This window comes from Sander vitreus, chromosome 4, assembly GCF_031162955.1.
Source record: "Sander vitreus isolate 19-12246 chromosome 4, sanVit1, whole genome shotgun sequence".
Lineage (NCBI taxonomy): Eukaryota > Metazoa > Chordata > Actinopteri > Perciformes > Percidae > Sander > Sander vitreus.
This window is the reverse complement of record NC_135858.1, coordinates 24,451,277-24,470,412: the sequence shown is the minus strand read 5'-3', so window position 1 is coordinate 24,470,412 and position 19,136 is coordinate 24,451,277. Positions and strand designations below refer to the sequence as shown.

General features: G+C 39.1%; 1 protein-coding gene and 1 long non-coding RNA gene across 2 annotated transcripts in view; one reads left to right on the top strand and one right to left on the bottom strand.

Annotated features, from left to right (window-relative positions):
• LOC144517196 (uncharacterized) overlaps positions 1 to 5,577 on the top strand; it is a 40,881-nt gene extending 35,304 nt beyond the window's left edge. The window contains exon 3 of the long non-coding RNA XR_013501908.1: positions 5,482 to 5,577. This is a non-coding gene — a long non-coding RNA (uncharacterized LOC144517196). The remainder of the gene's footprint in view (positions 1 to 5,481) is intronic.
• Positions 121 to 18,614, bottom strand: alpl (alkaline phosphatase, biomineralization associated). The gene is made up of 12 exons (XM_078249139.1): positions 18,456 to 18,614; positions 15,246 to 15,411; positions 14,230 to 14,349; positions 12,938 to 13,053; positions 11,362 to 11,536; positions 8,100 to 8,275; positions 7,070 to 7,210; positions 6,870 to 6,939; positions 5,572 to 5,706; positions 2,062 to 2,253; positions 1,843 to 1,962; positions 121 to 1,094 (listed from the first exon to the last, which is right to left on the bottom strand). The coding sequence occupies exons 2-12, from the start codon at positions 15,316 to 15,318 to the stop codon at positions 829 to 831; spliced, it is 1,584 nt and encodes a 527-aa protein (XP_078105265.1). The 5' UTR covers positions 15,319 to 15,411; positions 18,456 to 18,614; the 3' UTR covers positions 121 to 828.
• Between the last annotated feature and the right edge of the window lie 522 nt (positions 18,615 to 19,136).

The following is a 19,136-nucleotide window of genomic DNA, read 5'->3' as shown; positions in this document are numbered from 1 at the left end:
TTTGAATAGAAAGTGTAACACCCAAAGTACTATTTTATAATAATGAAAAATTAGGAGAAGCTACGTATTTGTGAAGAACATTAAGGAAACCTTTAATGTCAACAAAACTAACAAATGATGTTCAGAACACATTTCTTTTATTGGTTAAGAGGTTTTACAACTTCTGTTATTGGGCACAATGGTAGGTAATAATGGTAGGTGGGCTTTTCCAGTGCTTTCTGCCAGTAAGCACAAGATGTATGACGAGAAATATATATCTTTTACTCTTCAGTCAATTATACATTCAGTTGCCTCTGGTTTCGGCAAAAATTTTGTCCATCAAAATGTGACCTCCTCGACGCACAAAAATTACATGAGAGATCTTTTGCAAGTTTATGAGGTAGATTATGTTAACTGCACATTCAAAAAATATGAAACGTATTCAAACAGTTGTAAATCCAATTTATACCTATTCAAACCTAAAGGGTTTACATTTAACAACAAGGCTTAATGGGTCCTAAAAACTTTTAATAAAAACTATTCAATAGACAAATCACAACTGAGATCTCTGATTGTGTGGTGATCTCTGTAACACCACTTTTCATTTCAGTGCATCAGGGGTGTCTTGATTGTTTTTGTAGCATTTACATATTTGCCTGAATAGCCTAAAACTGACATCCTTATATGCTTTTGTCAATTAATTATCATAACACAAAACAAGCCCTAACAGTGGTCCCATGCTCAAAATAGTAAAACAAGAAAATAAAAAAAACAACAACAAAAACCAAATTGAAATCTTAAAATGTATGAGTGGTTAAAACAGGCGTATTAACAGGATCAGGGGAAAGGTCAGCACAGAAGTTGGGTGAATGTGAGAAGGGCTGCGATGCTAGAGAGGACGGGGCGTAAATCGGCAGACCCGTTGCTTGACATACAGTGTTCCCTGTTCTGGCCGATACAGGCTGCATAAGCCATCACGTGGGGAATGTAGTTCTGCTCATGGACGCCATGTAGCAAGTGAGCCAGGGGACCTTTCGCAAACACGGCCACATCCTCTCCTCCATGAGTCTCCATGCTCAGAGGCACAGCGGCCTGGGCCTGGTAGTTGTTATCCTCTGAATGGAAGGGACACAGAGAAAAGTTGTAAAGATAACATTGTTTTTGACTCCTAAAGCATGAAAAAGTCCACCCTGCGTTAAAGGTTCCCTGTGGAGGTTTTGCCCTCTGGTAGCACAATGGAGCTGAGTGGGACCCTGTTTTGTTTATCTCACACACAAGAACACTCGTGAACAAGTCCTGCCAATGGTTTCACAATATTTTAATGATCCTCAGGTGGCGGTAATAAGCCGAGATATGCAGCTATGTGAAAAAAAAAGCAGGGAAGTCGGATACTGATAGCAAATGTGGATGTAAACAATTCTGGATTAATAACAAAAGTACAAATTGGCTTTGTAAATGTTTTATGAGGAAGGAAATGCGTAATAACTTGTGTTTATTGGCAGGAAAACTCCACAGGGCACCTGTCAATCTTAGTTATGCAGAATTAATCTGAGATTACTGATATAGCAAGTTGTTTTGTGTAAAAGCAGTGCAATCCCCTTACTAAGTCATCCTCTTTACTAAAACTGTATTCTTTTCTAATGCAGGTACCTCAGGTGGAGAAGTGTATACTCTTCTGCAGTAGATTTATTCTTATATGACTAAAACAACTTGTAATATCACAATATCTACCTTTGTAAATTTATTTTGGGGAATAATAAAAATATACCATTTACACTGAAATGAATGCAGATATAGTATATACAATTCAAGAAAGCCAAGGAAGTTTAGTTTCTGTAATCTTTCCTTTTTGATTGTACTTACGGTAGTCAATAGTGGAGACATTCTCCCTCACGCCGTTAACAAGTTTGTAACCTGGTCCGTTCCCATATATGATGGAGGTAAAGGGCTTCTGGTCAATATCACTCAACATTGGGGCCAGACCTGTGGATGCATTAAACCCCATCATCACAACAGAACCAAACTAAAAATGGAACTCACTGCACTACCAAACATGTGGTACAACACGGATATATACAGTACCAAATATTGTGTTTCCTCTGACTGTGTAGCCTCCGAAGTTGAACACATGAGAATGATCAGCAGTGACTATAGTGAGCGTATCGTGGACGCTGGTCATGAGATCTGCCCGGCCGATGGCTCGGTCCATTTCCACAGCTTCATGCAGAGCCTGCTTGGCTTTGCCTTCATGGTGTCCGTGATCAATACGTCCTCCTGACAGAGGGGCAGATATTTCCTGTTAGACTCTTAAAGACACAGTGATATTTCTGATCCTGTGTCTCTATGTTAATTGTTAATTTATATCTTCTTACATGCTGAATATGCATACAAATTCTCTTTTCTCTCTGTTAAATGTAAAAATGAACTCTGGTGCGGTTACATAAATGAAACTAACTAACCCTTCCCATCATATAGAACTGCACTTGACTGTTAACTGGTGGGTAGCTAGCAGAGCAATCATAATAAGTGGTGTGTGTTTGGATATTTCTCCAAAGAATGGGACTGAAATCTAATTTATGATTTAAACTTTACTCTCCTTTAACAACACAGGTGAGGGAGATGTGGGTGGAGGTGAACAGTCCTACAGCTCCATCTTGCTAACATTTAAGTCGTGCAAAATTTTAAGGATTCTTTTTTTTTCTTGTGACAATACCCCTGGCCACATATTCTGTTCACGTGTAAAAACGTCACATTACAGCAGTTATAGATGCTCTAACTCTTGTTTCACTGTGACTTCAATGCCGGGGTAAAAAAAGTTTGTATGACTTGTCGTTCAAACAGGACCACACTCAGAAAGTCTTTCCTCAAAGGCATTAATGGCGTTGTCTGTACACACGAGAAGCGCTAAAGCATTTGCGTAAAGAATGAAAAAAAGCCAGCTTGAGAGGAAAGAAGTTTAAACCCTGCCATCTGTCTCCTCTCCATAAACCTGACCAATCGCTGCTTGAATGTGATATGCTTGTTAGATTGTCGGTTTCGGAAAGGCTCCATAATTCCGCCATCAAAATGTCAATATTATTTGTATAGCACCTTTCATTACACGTAAACCCAAAGTGCTTTACATTAAAAACAGCATACACATTAAAACAAAGCACGAACAGAAATAGAAATACACAATACACAAGACAACAAACAAAATATACAAGTGCGACCATACAAATTCACACACACACACACACACACACACACACACACACACACACACACACACACACACACACACACACAGACAGTTGTGATGGACCTCAAGCCTACTGCTTGTTTCGATAATCCTGCAAATAAAGTGTGACAGTAGTCTCAGTAGAGATGAAAGCATGCACCAGTTTCTCAGTGTCAGTTTGAGAAATGAATGCTCTACGTTTTGATATATATTTCTAAGTGATAAAATGGTGTTTTGGTGATATTGGTGAGTTTCAAAATTGAGATCAGTATAAAAAATAATGCCAAGGTTTCTGACTCGCTCACTGTATTTCAGAGACAGTGAATCCAGGTGTGAATGTCTGTCATTTTTTGTTTGTCTATGATTTTTAGGACCAACCAGGAGAATCTCAGAAGGTTCTTCTGCCTTCTTTTCAGATGGTGTTTAACAATCCGGCAGGCACTCTGTTTGAAACATACTGACCACTTTGTTCCTGCTCAGTCTGGTCGAACAATCACTGTCATACTTGCAGGTGTTTGACTGTAACCATGCTTCTTTCAAAAGATTCGGCCAAGGACGCACAACCTTCCTGTGCCTTCTATATCAAATGTTGTGCTGACATTGGCCATTCACAGATTTCTTAGTCTTGTTCCAAGATCTCAAATAAGCCGGCCGCTAGAGTAACTTTTATGGAGGAAAATAAGATTCAGGGACCTTTTTAAAACATGATGCCAACATTAAGGTGCATGTTGAAGAGGCATATGTTCACAAATATGTATGTACAAATTATGCATAATTTATACAATATTACAATACAATATTTTGGATAAACAAGACTAGGCCTGCACGATATTGGAAAAAACTTACATTGCAATATTTTTTTCCCCTGCGATATATATTGCGATATGAAGAGGATATAAATAGCCCTATTTAGAAATACTAAATCATTCTCAACTACTAGGGTGATTTTGTAAGAGTGCATCTACAAAGAAAACAAAAATGTTAGCACTGCAAAGTAAGCGCTGTGATTACTCTTCTGAAGTGATTTTGGAGAGGGAAATTAGGAAGAAATAAACTGGTTGACTGACATGACACCATTGTATTCATATAATATCAATCCAGGCTAAAGTGAATGATATTAATAATGCATGCATGTTGCTTCCTCTAAATGTCAGGTTGTGGTCGACTAGCGGGGCCTGCTTTGGTTGTTTGATAAATTGATTAAAATTGATCATGATTGGTTTGCTGTGCATGCAGAGCCTGCATGTCACACTCTTGCAACAAACTGTGTATCCAAGAGCACTTAAATCAGTGTAAATGACGTTATATCAGAAACAGACTGCTGTTGTAGATTAGTGTTACGTTTCCAGCGTCGCAGTTCCGAACCATAACGTTAGTTGTGACAGACGCTTTGTTTCTTTAAGCTAACTATGTTAGCTTTAGCCTAGCTGGTAGCAGCTTTCTGCGGTGAAAAATGGCCGGGATATGTCGTGATTACGTTGCATTCATCAGGTGATTTAGTTTGTCTTTGCAGCGAACATAAAACACTGACTACTGTAGCTTCACTACATGGAAAAGCATGTGCATCACTGTGTCACGTTTTTACACACGGGAGAGCCTCACTTCCCATAACAACCCACCCTCCGTCGGACTAACGTTACGTCACATGACCGCCTGTCTTAAAGGGGAAGGGTCGGCCAGTAACAATCATGGAAAAGGAGAACGGTGAAAGTTTACTTTTTTATCAAGCAGCAAAGAAGTTGTAGCGTCAACATCGCAACGTCCTGCGATGTGACTATCGCGCATGCGCACATCGCGATGTAGACGATGAAACAAAATATCGTGTAGCCCTAAACAAGACTATTTAAACTGAAAAAAATGGTGGAACTATTAACAGATTCAAGCTGCTGAAAACATGCACCTTGTGAAAGTAATTTAAAGGTTTGAAGGAAGTTTAATTAGGAAAATGTAGTAATGAATAAACTATTTTGTTAATAATCCTACTCACAACGTTGGGTAGCAACTGTATTAATAATAATAATATTAACTTTTCTTTATATAGCGCCTTTCAAGTAACCCAAGGACACTTTACAGAATTACTGTGGCTAAGCTAAAGGAGGTTGTAGGCTGTGGTAAACAGGTGGTGTTTCAGGAGATTTTTTTTTTAAATGTCCAGGGATGTAGCATTTCAGATATCTGCAGGGAGGGTGTTCCAGAGGGATGGGGCTGCAACACTAAAGGCATTAGAAGGCCTCCTCGCCTCGAGAGACATACACTAATGAAATATGCAATTTCTCCAACAGAAACGAAGACTTAATTAACTCAGCACACCAGCCTGACAGATCATTGTGAAACCGGTCCTAAATCAAAAGTCGAGGATGCCGCAAACTCACCTTCAACAAGCAGGTAAAACCCACTGGGGTTCTTCTTTAGGATCTTGATGGCCACGTCCACCATCTCTGTCAGCGAGGGATCCGTGTTACTGTTCCGCTCCAAGTCATATGGCAGATCCATAGGTTCAAAGAGACCTGGAATAACAGAAGGCACGCTTCAAATATTGACAGGATATTACAGAAAATAAGCCTACAGCAAATGCATACATATGTGGCTCTTCATTTACACTTCAATGGGAGTTAACTTAAACTTAAAGCTATAGCGCGTATTTTCTGTCTCCCCTATGAGGAATTCTAAGTAATGACAACAAAACTGTCAGCGCGCGTCCACATGATACAAGCCTTCCGTGATCGTGCAACACCCCCACCTCTCCTCCACGCAGTTGCTAGTAACCAAGGAGGACACAGAGGATAAAAAAAACAAAAACATGATGGACTCTTCAGACAGTCGCCGGACTACATCATTTTGTAAACATAGCCATACTGAGAAATACAGAGTGTTGTGTGGAGCTGATAGGCTTAATTAGCTTTGTAGCAACTCATATGGCAATGACTTGAATGTAACAGGCATAAATATTAATAAGTTACGTACTAAAGCTATAAAACATTAAAAGGCAAAAAAAAACAGCAGAGGACAGTCATCACTTTTCACATTTCTATTTGCTCTGTGCAGGAGGTCAGCAGCTGCCTGCCGTGTGCCCTGTGGAATGATTGGTTTTCTTATTATCTGCGCCCCCTGAACCCACACACACACACACACCCTGACCCACTCCTAGCTTATCGCCGCCACCGCCTTCAGAAAATCCGAATCTCGAAGGGTAAAAATCTGATGTTGTTCATTGGGACACTTCGCGAAGGTGGTCATCTTTCAGTCCTTGACTTGTTGTTGAAAAAAATAAATAAAAAACTGACATAACTTCATAGCAAGGGTGGCCAGATGGCGATTTTTGAAAGAATTATTGGCAAAAAAAAAAGTCTTTACAAACTGCGCTAAGGATAACTTTAGTTCAAAGGATGAACAGCTGAAAAATGGAATAAGCAGAGTGGAAAAACACATCTAAAGAGCACTTCAAAGTCTTTGCTTTGAGCGATAAAGTCGCCTCGGAGAGCATTCCCACTTCCCATTAACACAGTGTTCAACTACAACCACAATTAAGTTTTCCTTGGATAAGGCAGGCTTCAACAAAAAAATAGCGTATTACACACAAAACATAAACCAACAGGAAATGCATACACGTATGGCTCTTCATTTACACTTCAATGAGAGTTCCATAATGACGCTGAGACTGGAAACTCACCCAATAAGTAATCCACGCTGTTAGGGTTCAGCGATAAGAGCTGCTTCTTGTTCCATACATAATGGCCTTTCTGCACAAAGACACAAATATACCGCGCTAGTGTGAGTGGTGGCACTGCACTTACTTTGAAATTTGGAAAATGTAATTGGAAAGATAAAAGAGGGAGCAGAGAAACCAGAGGAGCAAAGTGAGAAATGTACTTTATCCTTCACTCTGTCAATCCACTCCTGCACCAGGTTTCTGCCGTCTTTTCGTGTGCCACTGTGCTTCAGGACGTCGGGGTACTCTACATCCGACATGTTCTTTGGGAACATGTACTTCCTGCCTCCGCCCAAAATCACCTGGAAAGCCACAAGAACAGAATAAAAGAAATTACAATCTTAGTCATAGCTGTTTTACTGTTACTGCTGAAATGACAACCGTCATTAGCAGATTTTATTAGCTGTAGTTAGCTAGTGAATTAAGCTAATTAATTAGGCCATGTTGTATATAGGGTCTCCAGCTAAAAGTTAAATGTTTCAAGCTGATTAGTTTTTTAAAAAGAACCTTCTAAAGATGTCTCGAATATAGGCTTTTTATGCAACGTTTACTAAATCCAAAAACTGGTTACACTATTTGATGAGTCCAGTCTTTCAGGTGACAAAAAGTAGATGTAGAGGTAAAGAAGTGTCTGTTGCCCAGTTTTAAATACACTAAACCAGGGGTCTTCAATGTTTTTTAAGCCAAGGACCCCTTAACTGAAAGAGAGATGGATCAAGGACCTCCTATTACATGTATAGATTTAAGTTGCATATTAAACTGGGCCTACAATAACCTGTAGGGCTGCCTAAAGCCTTTATACATACGCATTTTGCATAGAATCCTAAGCTATTCAAATCTAAGCCTAATAATTGTTGGCATGATTTTATAAATCATGTTTTAATGTTAAACATACATGTGGCACACATCTGTGGATGGCCTTAGTGACTACCTTGACTATAGGCCAGTAAGCAGTGGGGATTTATATTTGCTAATAATATGTTGGATTCATGTTAAGACTTTTTTTAAACAATTTAACAATAATTTGGAGGCCCGCCTGCATTGACTCTGAGGACCCCCTAGGGGTCCCAGACCCCTTGTTGAAGATCCCTGCACTAAACCCTTAAAATGATCACCTGAAACTCTGAGAGTTTTCCAGTGATGTATCACTTTATAATAAGTTGTGTATTAGAATGTATGCTTTTGACTCACATCAATGTTGGGGATGTTTTCAAAGAGTTGTCTGGCGATATCCTTGCAGCCGCCCTTCAGAGCTTCAGCTGGCATCTCATTGTCGGAGTACCAGTCTCTGTCCACGCTGTGGGCGTAAGCAGCACTGGGAGTGGCATGGTTGACTCGGGTCGTTGTCACTATTCCCACTGACTTGCCTGCAGTGAACACACACACATACACACACAGGCAGCTGTCTGAATTAGGACTGAGTCATTTTTTTTATTAAAGAACATGTTTAGACCTAGATGTATTCCCAGCAGTGTTTCCTTGCCGAGCGGCAGTACTGATCAGAGGGAATTTTGTACTAAAATGACTGTAACTTTGCTGAAGCTTCATATTAGTTTTGGTTGAAACTGACAAGGGATGTGGATTTTGCCCCCCCCATCTCTTACAGGAAGGAATCACCTCACAGTCAGTATGGACAGCAACCAATAACTAATTTAATTTACATATGGGCATGTGAATATTGTATTAAAATAGAATAAGACTGGGGCACTGGTCTAGCTCACCTGACTGAGCGTGTGCCTCGTGTACTAGGGCTCAGTTCTTACCTGGAGCCCTTTGCTGCATGTCGTTCCCCCTCTCTCTCCCCTGTCCTGTCAAATAAAGGCCTAAAAATTGAAAAAGACTGAACCTATCCTTTAATCCAGGGATCTTCAACAAGGGGTCCGGGACCCCTAGGGGGTCCTCAGAGTCAATGCAGGGGGGCCTCCAAATTATTGTTAATTTTTGACCGATTTTTAAAAAGTCTTAACATGAATCCAACATATTATTAGCAAATATAAATCCCCACTGCTTACTGGCCTATAGTCAAGGTAGTCACTAAGGCCATCCACAGATGTGTGCCACATGTATGTTTAACATTAAAACATGATTTATAAAATCATGCCAACAATTATTAGGCTATTTGAATAGCTTAGGATTCTATGCAAAATGCGTATGTATAAAGGCTTTAGGCAGCCCTACAGGTTATTGTAGGCCCAGTTTAATATGCAACTTAAATCTATACAATATATGTAATAGGGGGTCCTTGATCCATCTCTCTTTCAGTTAAGGGGTCCTTGGCGTAAAAAACATTGAAGACCCCTGGTTTAGTGTATTTAAAACTGGGCAACAGACACTTCTTTACCTCTACATCTACTTTTTGTCACCTGAAAGACTGGACTCATCAAATAGTGTAACCAGTTTTTGGATTTAGTAAACGTTGCATAAAAAGCCTATATTCGAGACATCTTTAGAAGGTTCTTTTTAAAAAACTAATCAGCTTGAAACATTTAACTTTTAGCTGGAGACCCTATATACAACATGGCCTAATTAATTAGCTTAATTCACTAGCTAACTACAGCTAATAAAATCTGCTAATGACGGTTGTCATTTCAGCAGTAACAGTAAAACAGCTATGACTAAGATTGTAATTTCTTTTATTCTGTTCTTTTGGCTTTCCAGGTGATTTTGGGCGGAGGCAGGAAGTACATGTTCCCAAAGAACACGTCGGATGTAGAGTACCCCGACGTCCTGAAGCACAGTGGCACACGAAAAGACGGCAGAAACCTGGTGCAGGAGTGGATTGACAGAGTGAAGGATAAAGTACATTTCTCACTTTTCTCACTTAATTCTATACAGTATATGTAGTAGGGGTCCTTGATCCATCTCTCTTTCAGATAAGGGGTCTTTGGCTTAAAAAACATTGAAGACCCCAGCTTTAATCATGTGAAATCCTCCGGTCGCTCCCTAGATGCTGTATGTATAGCTGTCCACTCCTCCTAATACTTAGGATGGGTTAAAATGCAGTAATTCAATTTCACTACATTGTGTGTATGTGACGAATAAGAATACATTTTGTTTAAGCATTTGTAAATCGTGAAAAACATCTCAGATCAAGAGCACTAGATTGTACAAAAAAAAATAATGCTGCAATCTTTTGTGAAGTCCAGGTCCCCATAAGAAAATGTTGATATTGCTTAATTGCTCAACAATTTTAACAGAATAAAAAATGATTTTCTGGATGTAAAATGTAAAACTTTAAAGGCAAAAAAAAACAAAAAACAGCAGATAAAAATCATTTTTCACATTTCTATTTGCTCTGTGCAGGAGGTCAGCAGGTGCCTGCCGTGCTCCCTGTGGAATGATTGGTTTTCTTATTATCTGCAACCCCTGAATCCACACACACACCCTGACCCACTCCTATGGCTTCCCAACCACTGCCTTCTGAAAATCCATAGTACACAACCCTTGTCTGTGTCTTGTGTTGTGTTCCACAATAACCAGATTGCATAATGCCGTAATATATCCTTGAAGAAAAACATCTGATGTTATTCATTAGGACAATTCACAAAGATGGTCATATTTTAGGCCTTTGATCAAAACTTGTTTACATGAGTCACAATGCAGTATACAAGTATGCATGGAGTGCTGCTCGGGTGTGTAGAGAGTGTGTCTTGGGGACCCAAGTGTACAAGGGTTTAAGGAAACTGAGGCCTTCATTAGGGCAGCCTCAATGGCTGAAACGCGTTGCCATGTTTTAATGATTAAGCCAAGAAACATATAGGCTTTTTAAACTTTACCCTCCTGAGTGCCTAAGTTTCCTTAAACCCTTGTTTTCATTTGTTTTTATGTTGGTTGTGGCTTTATGGATACTGCTTAGAACTGATTATTGAGATTGAAGCCACTTTTAAACCCATGTGCAAATGGTTTTATATGTACTAACAACTCTACAAACAACTTGAAATCTGTAGCAAAGATGCAGGCACATCAGGGTTTGGTAAGTTAAAAAAAAAAGAAGAAAAAAGAACCAGATGAAACTTCATAGCAAGGGTGGCTAGATGGAGATTTTCAGAAGAAGAAAAAATAGTGGTTAAAAATGTTTCTTGTCGTTTTAAATGAGAATACATTAAAAAAATAACTCTTTGGGTTAATGTAACACACAAAATGTACAGTCTAAGGATAACTTAAGTTCAAAGGATGAACAGCCGAAAAAAGGGAAAAAGCAGAGTGGAAAAACAAGTCTTAAAATCACTTTCCAGAGCACTTCAAAGTCTTTGCTTTGAGCGATCAAGTTGCCCCGGAGAGCATTTCCACTTCCCATTAACACAGCATTCAACTACAACCACCAGGTTTCCTTGGACATTAAACACATGATAATTAAATTGATTGCAGACGTCTGAAAATTACATTTCTGCATCCCTGTAGAAAAAGAAACGTCTCTAAAAAGCCTGTGTTATGTGATTTAATGTCACTCTACCTGCTTCCTTAGCCCATCTGAGGATGGAGGTGACCTCATTGCCCTGTGTGCTGTTACATTGGGATCGGACAGCAGCTGCACTCACGCCCACCGTGCCCTCATTGGCCTTGACCCCGCAGAGGTAAGCTGTGGCAGTGCCAGCACTGTCTGGCACCTGTGCGTTAGTGTTGTATGTCTGCAGAGTTACAGGCCATTGACATGTGGTCAGAATTCAAATATAAAACAGGATCATTGATAGTCTTTCTGATATGCTTGTGATCGGGTGTTTGTGTGATGTAATTAGTTTGGACATGACTCTAACTGGACTGGTGCTACTCCTACAATAGCAGTATGTCAAAATGCTAAGTTAAAGGATAAAGCTGGCTTTATAATAATTTTAAGCAAATCCCATAAAAAGACCAAAAACAACAATATTTTATCTCTCAATACTTCTTGACCCCATCTGTGGCTCTCAGCCTCAGGCCCATTGGTTCCTATTGAAGATGTATATGCCACATTCATATAGTTTTTTATATTTTATATATATATATATATATGCTACAGTTGGGCACTATAATTTGAAGCCAACATTACTCAAACAGGAGGAAATATTACATTTGATGGGGACCATTTTCAGCCACGCATTAATACACATTTTTTTGTTTGTTTGTCAGACTAAACATGCATTTTACATTCTTGACCGTGGGCTGTCGGAAATAGTAATGGCATTTCTACTATTTTATTACATTTTATAGACTAAACGATTAATCGCTAATGAAAATAATCATTAGTTGCAGTATTATTTACAAGAGCAGGACGGTTGTCATTTCTTCAGATTATTGTTGTTTGAAATCGCATACTAACCATTAAAAGTATGCCATTACCAGCAGGCTGTTCACACTGAAGTATAGCTTTAGTACAGCTTTTTTTTTTACTTTAAGCAAACCTCTACACCCCTTTGTTGTGTGGATAATTTGGTTTTGTCGAATGTATTATTCCAGGAAATTCTCAGTTTACGTAAGTGTCCAGATTGGTTTTCCCATAGTATTCACAGAGGAGGCATTATTTTGCACTTGTAATTGCAATCTGATATGACTAGCTTGATTCTATCTTTTTAATCAACTAATTATAAAAACAGTATTTGTAATCAGTAATCAGGACACATTTTAAATGTCCACTTCACGCTAGAGCTGGCACACGGTGTGTAAATTGTGTGTTTTTAATAGTTGGACAACAGAGTTCATCAGGCTTTGGCTGCACAGACAACACTTATTAATAGGATCAAGTCATTGTTGATTTTAGTCTGTTTTATGGGATTAGTTGGGAGTAAGAAAAATACAGAATATCACCAGAATGCAACTGGTTCATATAAGACCATAGTTGCTCATGATTAATGAGGTATAAATAATCAAACTGCTTTATGATTTCTGGCCGTCTTTTTATCAAATCTGTAACATTATACACAGCCAGTGTAACATGACACAATGAATGACCTTGTTTCCAGTCACAGCCTTGTCAGGAAGCCATTAATAGTGCCACAGTGAGATCGATACACTGTGCTATATTGTATACATATATAATAATAACCAAGTCAGACCTTGGCCAATGACACAAAAGGGAACTTGTCCATCTCCAGCTGCGTCTCTTCTCCACTCTGTCCGTTCAGCTGACCCTTCAGTATTCGAGCAGCCGTCACTGTGGGAACGCCCATCCCTAAATACCAAAAGCAGGTCGACCGTTAGGATAGCATTAGATTTCCCTCAGGGCAAGAAAGAAAGCGACTGCATGTGCATGAGAAACATTACCACTTTTCATCCACTGCTGTGCTCAGTGTGCAACACATGAAAGATAGTTGCTTTCTTTGACATTGTAGAACAAGATGTTCTGCTGTTAGGCAAAATATATTCTTAGATCAAAATTACTTCAAAAACAGATACTTTGTGAACAAGAAGAAAAAAAACTAAACAAAGATAAACAAAACAGATACTTTTAAGGTCACAGAAAGAAAGAACTCTTTTCCATGACTTTTTGTTGTTTGGTTGCCTAAAATCACAGGGAAATTTGAGAAATAGTTTAATATACTCAAATGCTGTTCTTGCAGTACACCACATCTTTCTTGTACACAGGATGAAAAACAATGGTTACGATTTGCCCCAGGTCTAGTTTGATCACTTAACAGTAATGTTGGAGACTGCCATGCGTAATCAAAGTCTGCACATAACACAAAACCTGAAGCTTAAAGGTACGCAAAGGAAATAGTCGATTGTGCAGCTGAGTCTTGTTTCTTTAACAGAATCCTGTGATTTTCCCAGAAAGATGGTAGACAATGTCTGGAAAACATTTTCCAGTTAAGTAATCATTCCCTGTAGTGTCTCACCAACATTTTTTTTTTTCTCTAAAGTTGGTGCCTGTAACTACACCAACATGACCGTGGCGTGCATGCAGCAGTGCCCAAGAATGTCACGTTCTGCCCATAGTCCAAACAGAGAGAGCAGATACCAGATGGAGGGGAACAATTTTTGTGTGACCAATGAGCCCAGCGAAAAAAGAAGCCCAGTGATCTGGTGGCAGTACACTTGTTTTGTTTGTCTGTGCCATTCATTCACCATCATCATTAAATGTTTCACTAGAAAACATAAAAAAAAAAAAAGTCATTAATTTTCTGCTGGATCCTCTGTAACATCATTTCAGCTTAAATGAAGTGTCCATAATGAATCGTATCTATTAAAAAGGGAAAAGTGTGTCTTTCCTGATGAGATTACTGCAATTTAAATCATTCTGCAGTAAGGTTACTTTCCACCTTTAAGTGGATTTACACAGCATTTTGAAGGACATTTCATAATTTCTTGCCATTAATCAGGATCTAAACAAAACGATTTTGTGGCTTACCATCTCCGAGGAAGAGGATGAGATTCTTTGCTTTGTTTTTATTCAGGTTTTGCAGCGTCAGAGCGTTCTTCAGGCTCTGCTGGGCCCATGTATTCCAATACTTGGGATCCTTCTCCTGTTCTGTGTATGGAAATAAGCAATTCTGGTTAGCTTTAGATTAAAAATCAGAAAATGAAAAATGTCTGTTATGATTTCTCACAGTTCAAGGCTTTATACCGTCTTGTTATATGCAACTAACGGTCCAAAACTCCAAGACATTCTGTTTTCTCATCATGTATGACAAAGAAAAGGATCAGATCCTCACATTTAAAAGCTTAGACCAGCAAATGTGTCAGCATGTTTTGCTTTAAAATTACTAAAACGATATATCGATTATTAAAATAATTGCCCATTACTTTTCTGTTGATTGACTAATCGATTCAATGAATAGTCATTTCAGCTCTAATTGTCACCAAATCATCTTAAAGCGACATACAAATTCACACGTTAAGAATCCATATTTCACATATTTGATTAGGTTCACCTATTCTTATAAAATGTGATGGCAGCAAGTTGTTACGCAAAACAAATACACATCCATCTCCTACAGAGCAGCGGGGTGGCCATTTTTTTGAGAAAATGTATTTAAACAATTGAATTCCTGTTATTTTCCTTGCGCCGCCACAGGAAATCTATTTGGATACATAACCTTCCTTCAAAAGGTCCCAAACAATCTCCTACAAACTTGAAAACCTTCCAGCATGTGCTGAACATTGCATTACAGATAGCAGCCGGGTGGCCAGTTTTTTAGAGAAAATGTATTTAAACAATTGAATTCCTGTTATTTTCCTTTGCACTATCCACAGGAAATCTATTTGGATACATAAACTTCCTTCAAAAGGTCCCAAACATTCTCCTACAAACTTGAAAACCTTCCAGCGTGTGCTGAACATTGCATTACAGATAACTAGACATTTAGTAGTTATTTTGTTGTTGTTTTTTGCCACAACTGACTGACTAACAACAGAGTAACTTACCAGGGAATTGTGGCTTCCCCAAACTTCCCAACATCAAACAGGAGCAAATGATGAGCAGGGCTGTCACCTTCATGGTGTGGTCTCAGTGTGGTTGACGCGTTACACCAGACAGCCTTAACATGCCACTTTGAGAAGCTGAGGAAGCCTGTCTGCAGTCGCCTCACAGCTTGAGGGAAAAGAAGCAGAGCACACACTAGTAATTAAGTCTGCGTCATCTTGTCGCACACTGACATACCGGTTTAATACATATTTACTCTGTCAACTCTATTCATTACTTGCTCATGCTTTACCACTTCAAATATCCACTCTTTGTACTGTTAAGTGACCAATACACAGTGGTCACAGGCTTGTCCTGATGAACTGGCAACTCCACTTTGCCCTGTGGGACCTTAACAGAAATGATGAAGATAAGTGGTTTTACTTTTGAATTACCTTTTGCTGGATTGTAAGTTACTGGCTGTGTTAGCCTTATGCATATTTGGTTTTTGTTCACATATTTATCTTCATTTTGTATTATTCTTGCAATTCTTGTTTTTACTTTTTAATCACTTTTTAATCACCTTACATTTGCACTACTTCAATTAGTACATACTCTATTATAGTGACAGCTCTCTGTAGTAGTTCTGGTGGCTTGACTTTCACATTGCTGATGTGTTTTTATTCTCGTGTGTATTGTTATGTCTGTCTGTCTGTTCTATCTATCTATCTATCTATCTATCTATCTATCTATCTATGTACCCTTCTCTCACATAGGCTTTCTAAATAAAGAAGGCTGGAGAAGGCAACCAATGGTCGGCCTGTTTTCATGTCATCAAAGATGTTTTTGTGTGTGTCGTTGAACCTGGTCTTTGTAAAACAAAAGTACTGGGGCCGTCAGGCTTTGCAGCCGAAACGAAAGTAGAGGTTGGTAAAGATAAGCTGGAGGCCTCACTGTGAATCTAAGTATTCACAACAGGGGCCCTTATGGGTCCTGGCCAGTCAGGCTTTCATCTGTAATTATTCACACCATCCTCCCTGTGCTTACAGTCAAGGTCCTTTTAATGAGATTGAGCTCCATAGCACTGAGAGGTTTAAGGGTTCATAACAAAGCCGATTAGCCTACAGTAACAGCGAATGATTGACTGGACACGTCCACCCCATAGAGGTCCACCCATTAGAAGAAAAAACTCACAATACTTTTATCGCAAAAATTATCTTTCACCTGTGCAATTCTGACTTTTTTAGTATGGACAAGGTTGTGTGCAAACATCTTTAAAACCATTACGTTCCAATTTGCATGATAAGTACAGCATTATATCGTTAAATCCTCCTCTATTTTGTTAATAGTGTTTCCCATCAAGCTTTGGCCTGTTGTCATGTATGACACACAGACTACAACCCATGACTCCAATACCTTTGGATTCCTTTTCGTACTGATTATTATAATAAAATAGCTTGGAACGATCAGTTCTTCAGACTGGGAACTGTGCCTGACTCCATCTGGTTTCCTAAGAAATAGACAAGTCTGAACGAAAACAAAACTCCAACCAGGCAGGAGTTGATGGATATGATAACAGGGTACAGTATTAATCAAAGATAACATGCCTGTAGCCTGGTGCTTTTACCATTCCTCATGCTAGAGGTAGCCAGCGCTCATTAAAAGCTGCCAGGTACGGTGGCCCTGAAGTGCAAATCACAACAGCAAATAGAAAAAAACGCAACAGCAAATCATAAAACACAACGGCAAATAGGAAAACACAACGGCAAATATGAAAACACGACGGCAAATAGGAAAACACGACAGCAAATAGGAAAACACAACGGCAAATATGAAAACACAACAGCAAATATGAAAACACGACAGAAAATACGAAAACAAAACGGCATTGAGAGGACGGAGCCTCCTGAAAGGACAGACGGACTGTCTCTCTGTTAAAAGTAGGCGCTTTTCCATGTTTTTCACCTCTCCTTCCTGTTAAAAGACAGGAGGGTCCGTCCTCTACTAGATAGGCCCTACCTTTTCCGGTAGAAGTTAATGCCGTTGTGTTTTCATATTTGTTGAAGTGTTTTCATATTTGCTGTCGTGTTTTCATGTTTGCTGTCGTGTTTTCATGTTTGCTGTCGTGTTTTCCTATTTGCCGTTGTGTTTTCCTATTTGCCGTTGTGTTTTATGATTTGCTGTTGCGTTTTTCTATTTGCTGTTGTGATTTGCACTTCAGGTCCACCCAGGGGCAGTGAACCAGCCAGTCTGCAGCAAAAGAAGCAAAACAGTGCCACCACAGCCACCAGCAGGATGTCAGACAGGACAGTGGTCAGTATCACATGAGGCTAGCAAGGGGAGTTGTGTGTTCTGGCTGCAGTAGGAAAGAAGCTGTTTTCTGAATCTAAACACAGTTGCCATTTTTTAGGCAACTTGGTTTGCTTCTCACACCAGGCTGCCTCACCCAACCTCTTGTATGCACACAGAATAACTAATGTTAAAAACTGAATTTCACACTGAAAGAAAAAGGGGGGACATCTTACTTTTTTTTTTTTCTCTGTTTGAGTAAATGTCGCATCTGTCACTATGTGTTACTATTTAGCTAAATAAAAGATAATGATTGTATAATCACTGTGTCAAAAACGTTATGGGTTGTGTCAGTTTAAAGTAGAACCTCCAAACGTTCAAATACATACGCAAACGTCCACGCCACATTTGACAGTCTGTCCCCAAAATAAGATATAAATAGGGATAAAATGGCATTTTACTGCAACCTCTTATACATTAAAGGGGTGATGAAACAGGAATATGTGCAGGGAAACCCATGACTCCATTTCACTTCTATAATCTCCTACTGCCTAAATTACTATCAGATTGCTATCACAAAGTACAACATCAAATCATGTATGACTTGAATGAATGAATGAATTAGCCTACAACTGTAGGCTACTACTAAAGCCCATCGAGGACCAGCACTTAATCCTGGTATAAACACTGCTAATCTCGGTGAAACAGTTAGCCAGAAAAACTATCTTTTAAAACCCACGCTGGATTATTTGACATTGCATCAGAAAAATTATAAACTGGCAGCTATATTCAGAGCAGATTCTGAGGAAAAATGCACAAAAAATTAATATTTAACAACCTGTAACCAAAATTTCAGCCGACACTCCGACAGCGCGTTTCTCCGAAAGCAACCTGTATCTGTGTAAAACAGAACACAGCAAAAAAAGTTGTATTGTTTGACTTACTGGATGCGGCGGGACAGAAATCTACATCCAAATGTGCGTGCAGTCCATTCAGTCTTTCACCTTGAAATGTGTGTCCGTGTCGTTGCTTGCAGTTCTTTTTATAAGGCCACAGTTGTTCGACTGTGGCTCTATGGCTCTGAGAATAGCGGTCTGTATCCCAAGCGGGAGGAGAAGAAAAAAAAACAAAAAACCTTAGAAATAGCGATGCCATGCTGCTGCTGGGAGTAGATGGACCGAGAGCTCCGCCTGTCTGACGACCGATGCATTGCTTCAAAGACAGAGTCCATCATTATACTGTACCTAACGGTGGAAATACCACAATTTCGAAAAATTCTCCATCATAGGTTAAAATCCGTGCAAGTCCTGCATTGAAAATTTTTAATTAAATTGTTAAGGTACGAAGGTATAGGCTATATTAAAAATGAAAGTTATCATGCAGAAGCCTGGCCTTGTCAGTAGGCCTATAAATATTGGATTATTGTAACTCATGCATTAACACAGATATTTGAGGTTGTACTGTAGCTCTGTGAAGTGGAGCTATTTTAGGATTTTAACTACTATTGTTTAGGTATATAAAGTGGCAGTTTATTCATTTATTTATTGTTGTTTTTTTGTTTACAGAAAAGTATACATCATGGACCAATGCTACAAACCGCAACATTTATTACAAGCTTGTTTGCA

Bases quoted from the DNA above. Each gene is read 5' to 3' on its own strand.
- alpl (XM_078249139.1), bottom strand. From the start codon at position 15,318: ATGAAGGTGACAGCCCTGCTCATCATTTGCTCCTGTTTGATGTTGGGA. The intron at 8,276-11,361 runs GTAGAGTGACAT...TGTTCACTGCAG, and splicing joins CAGATGGGCTAAGGAAGCAG to GCAAGTCAGTGGGAATAGTG. The intron at 7,211-8,099 runs GTGAGTCAAAAG...GTGGCTTTCCAG, and splicing joins AAAACATCCCCAACATTGAT to GTGATTTTGGGCGGAGGCAG.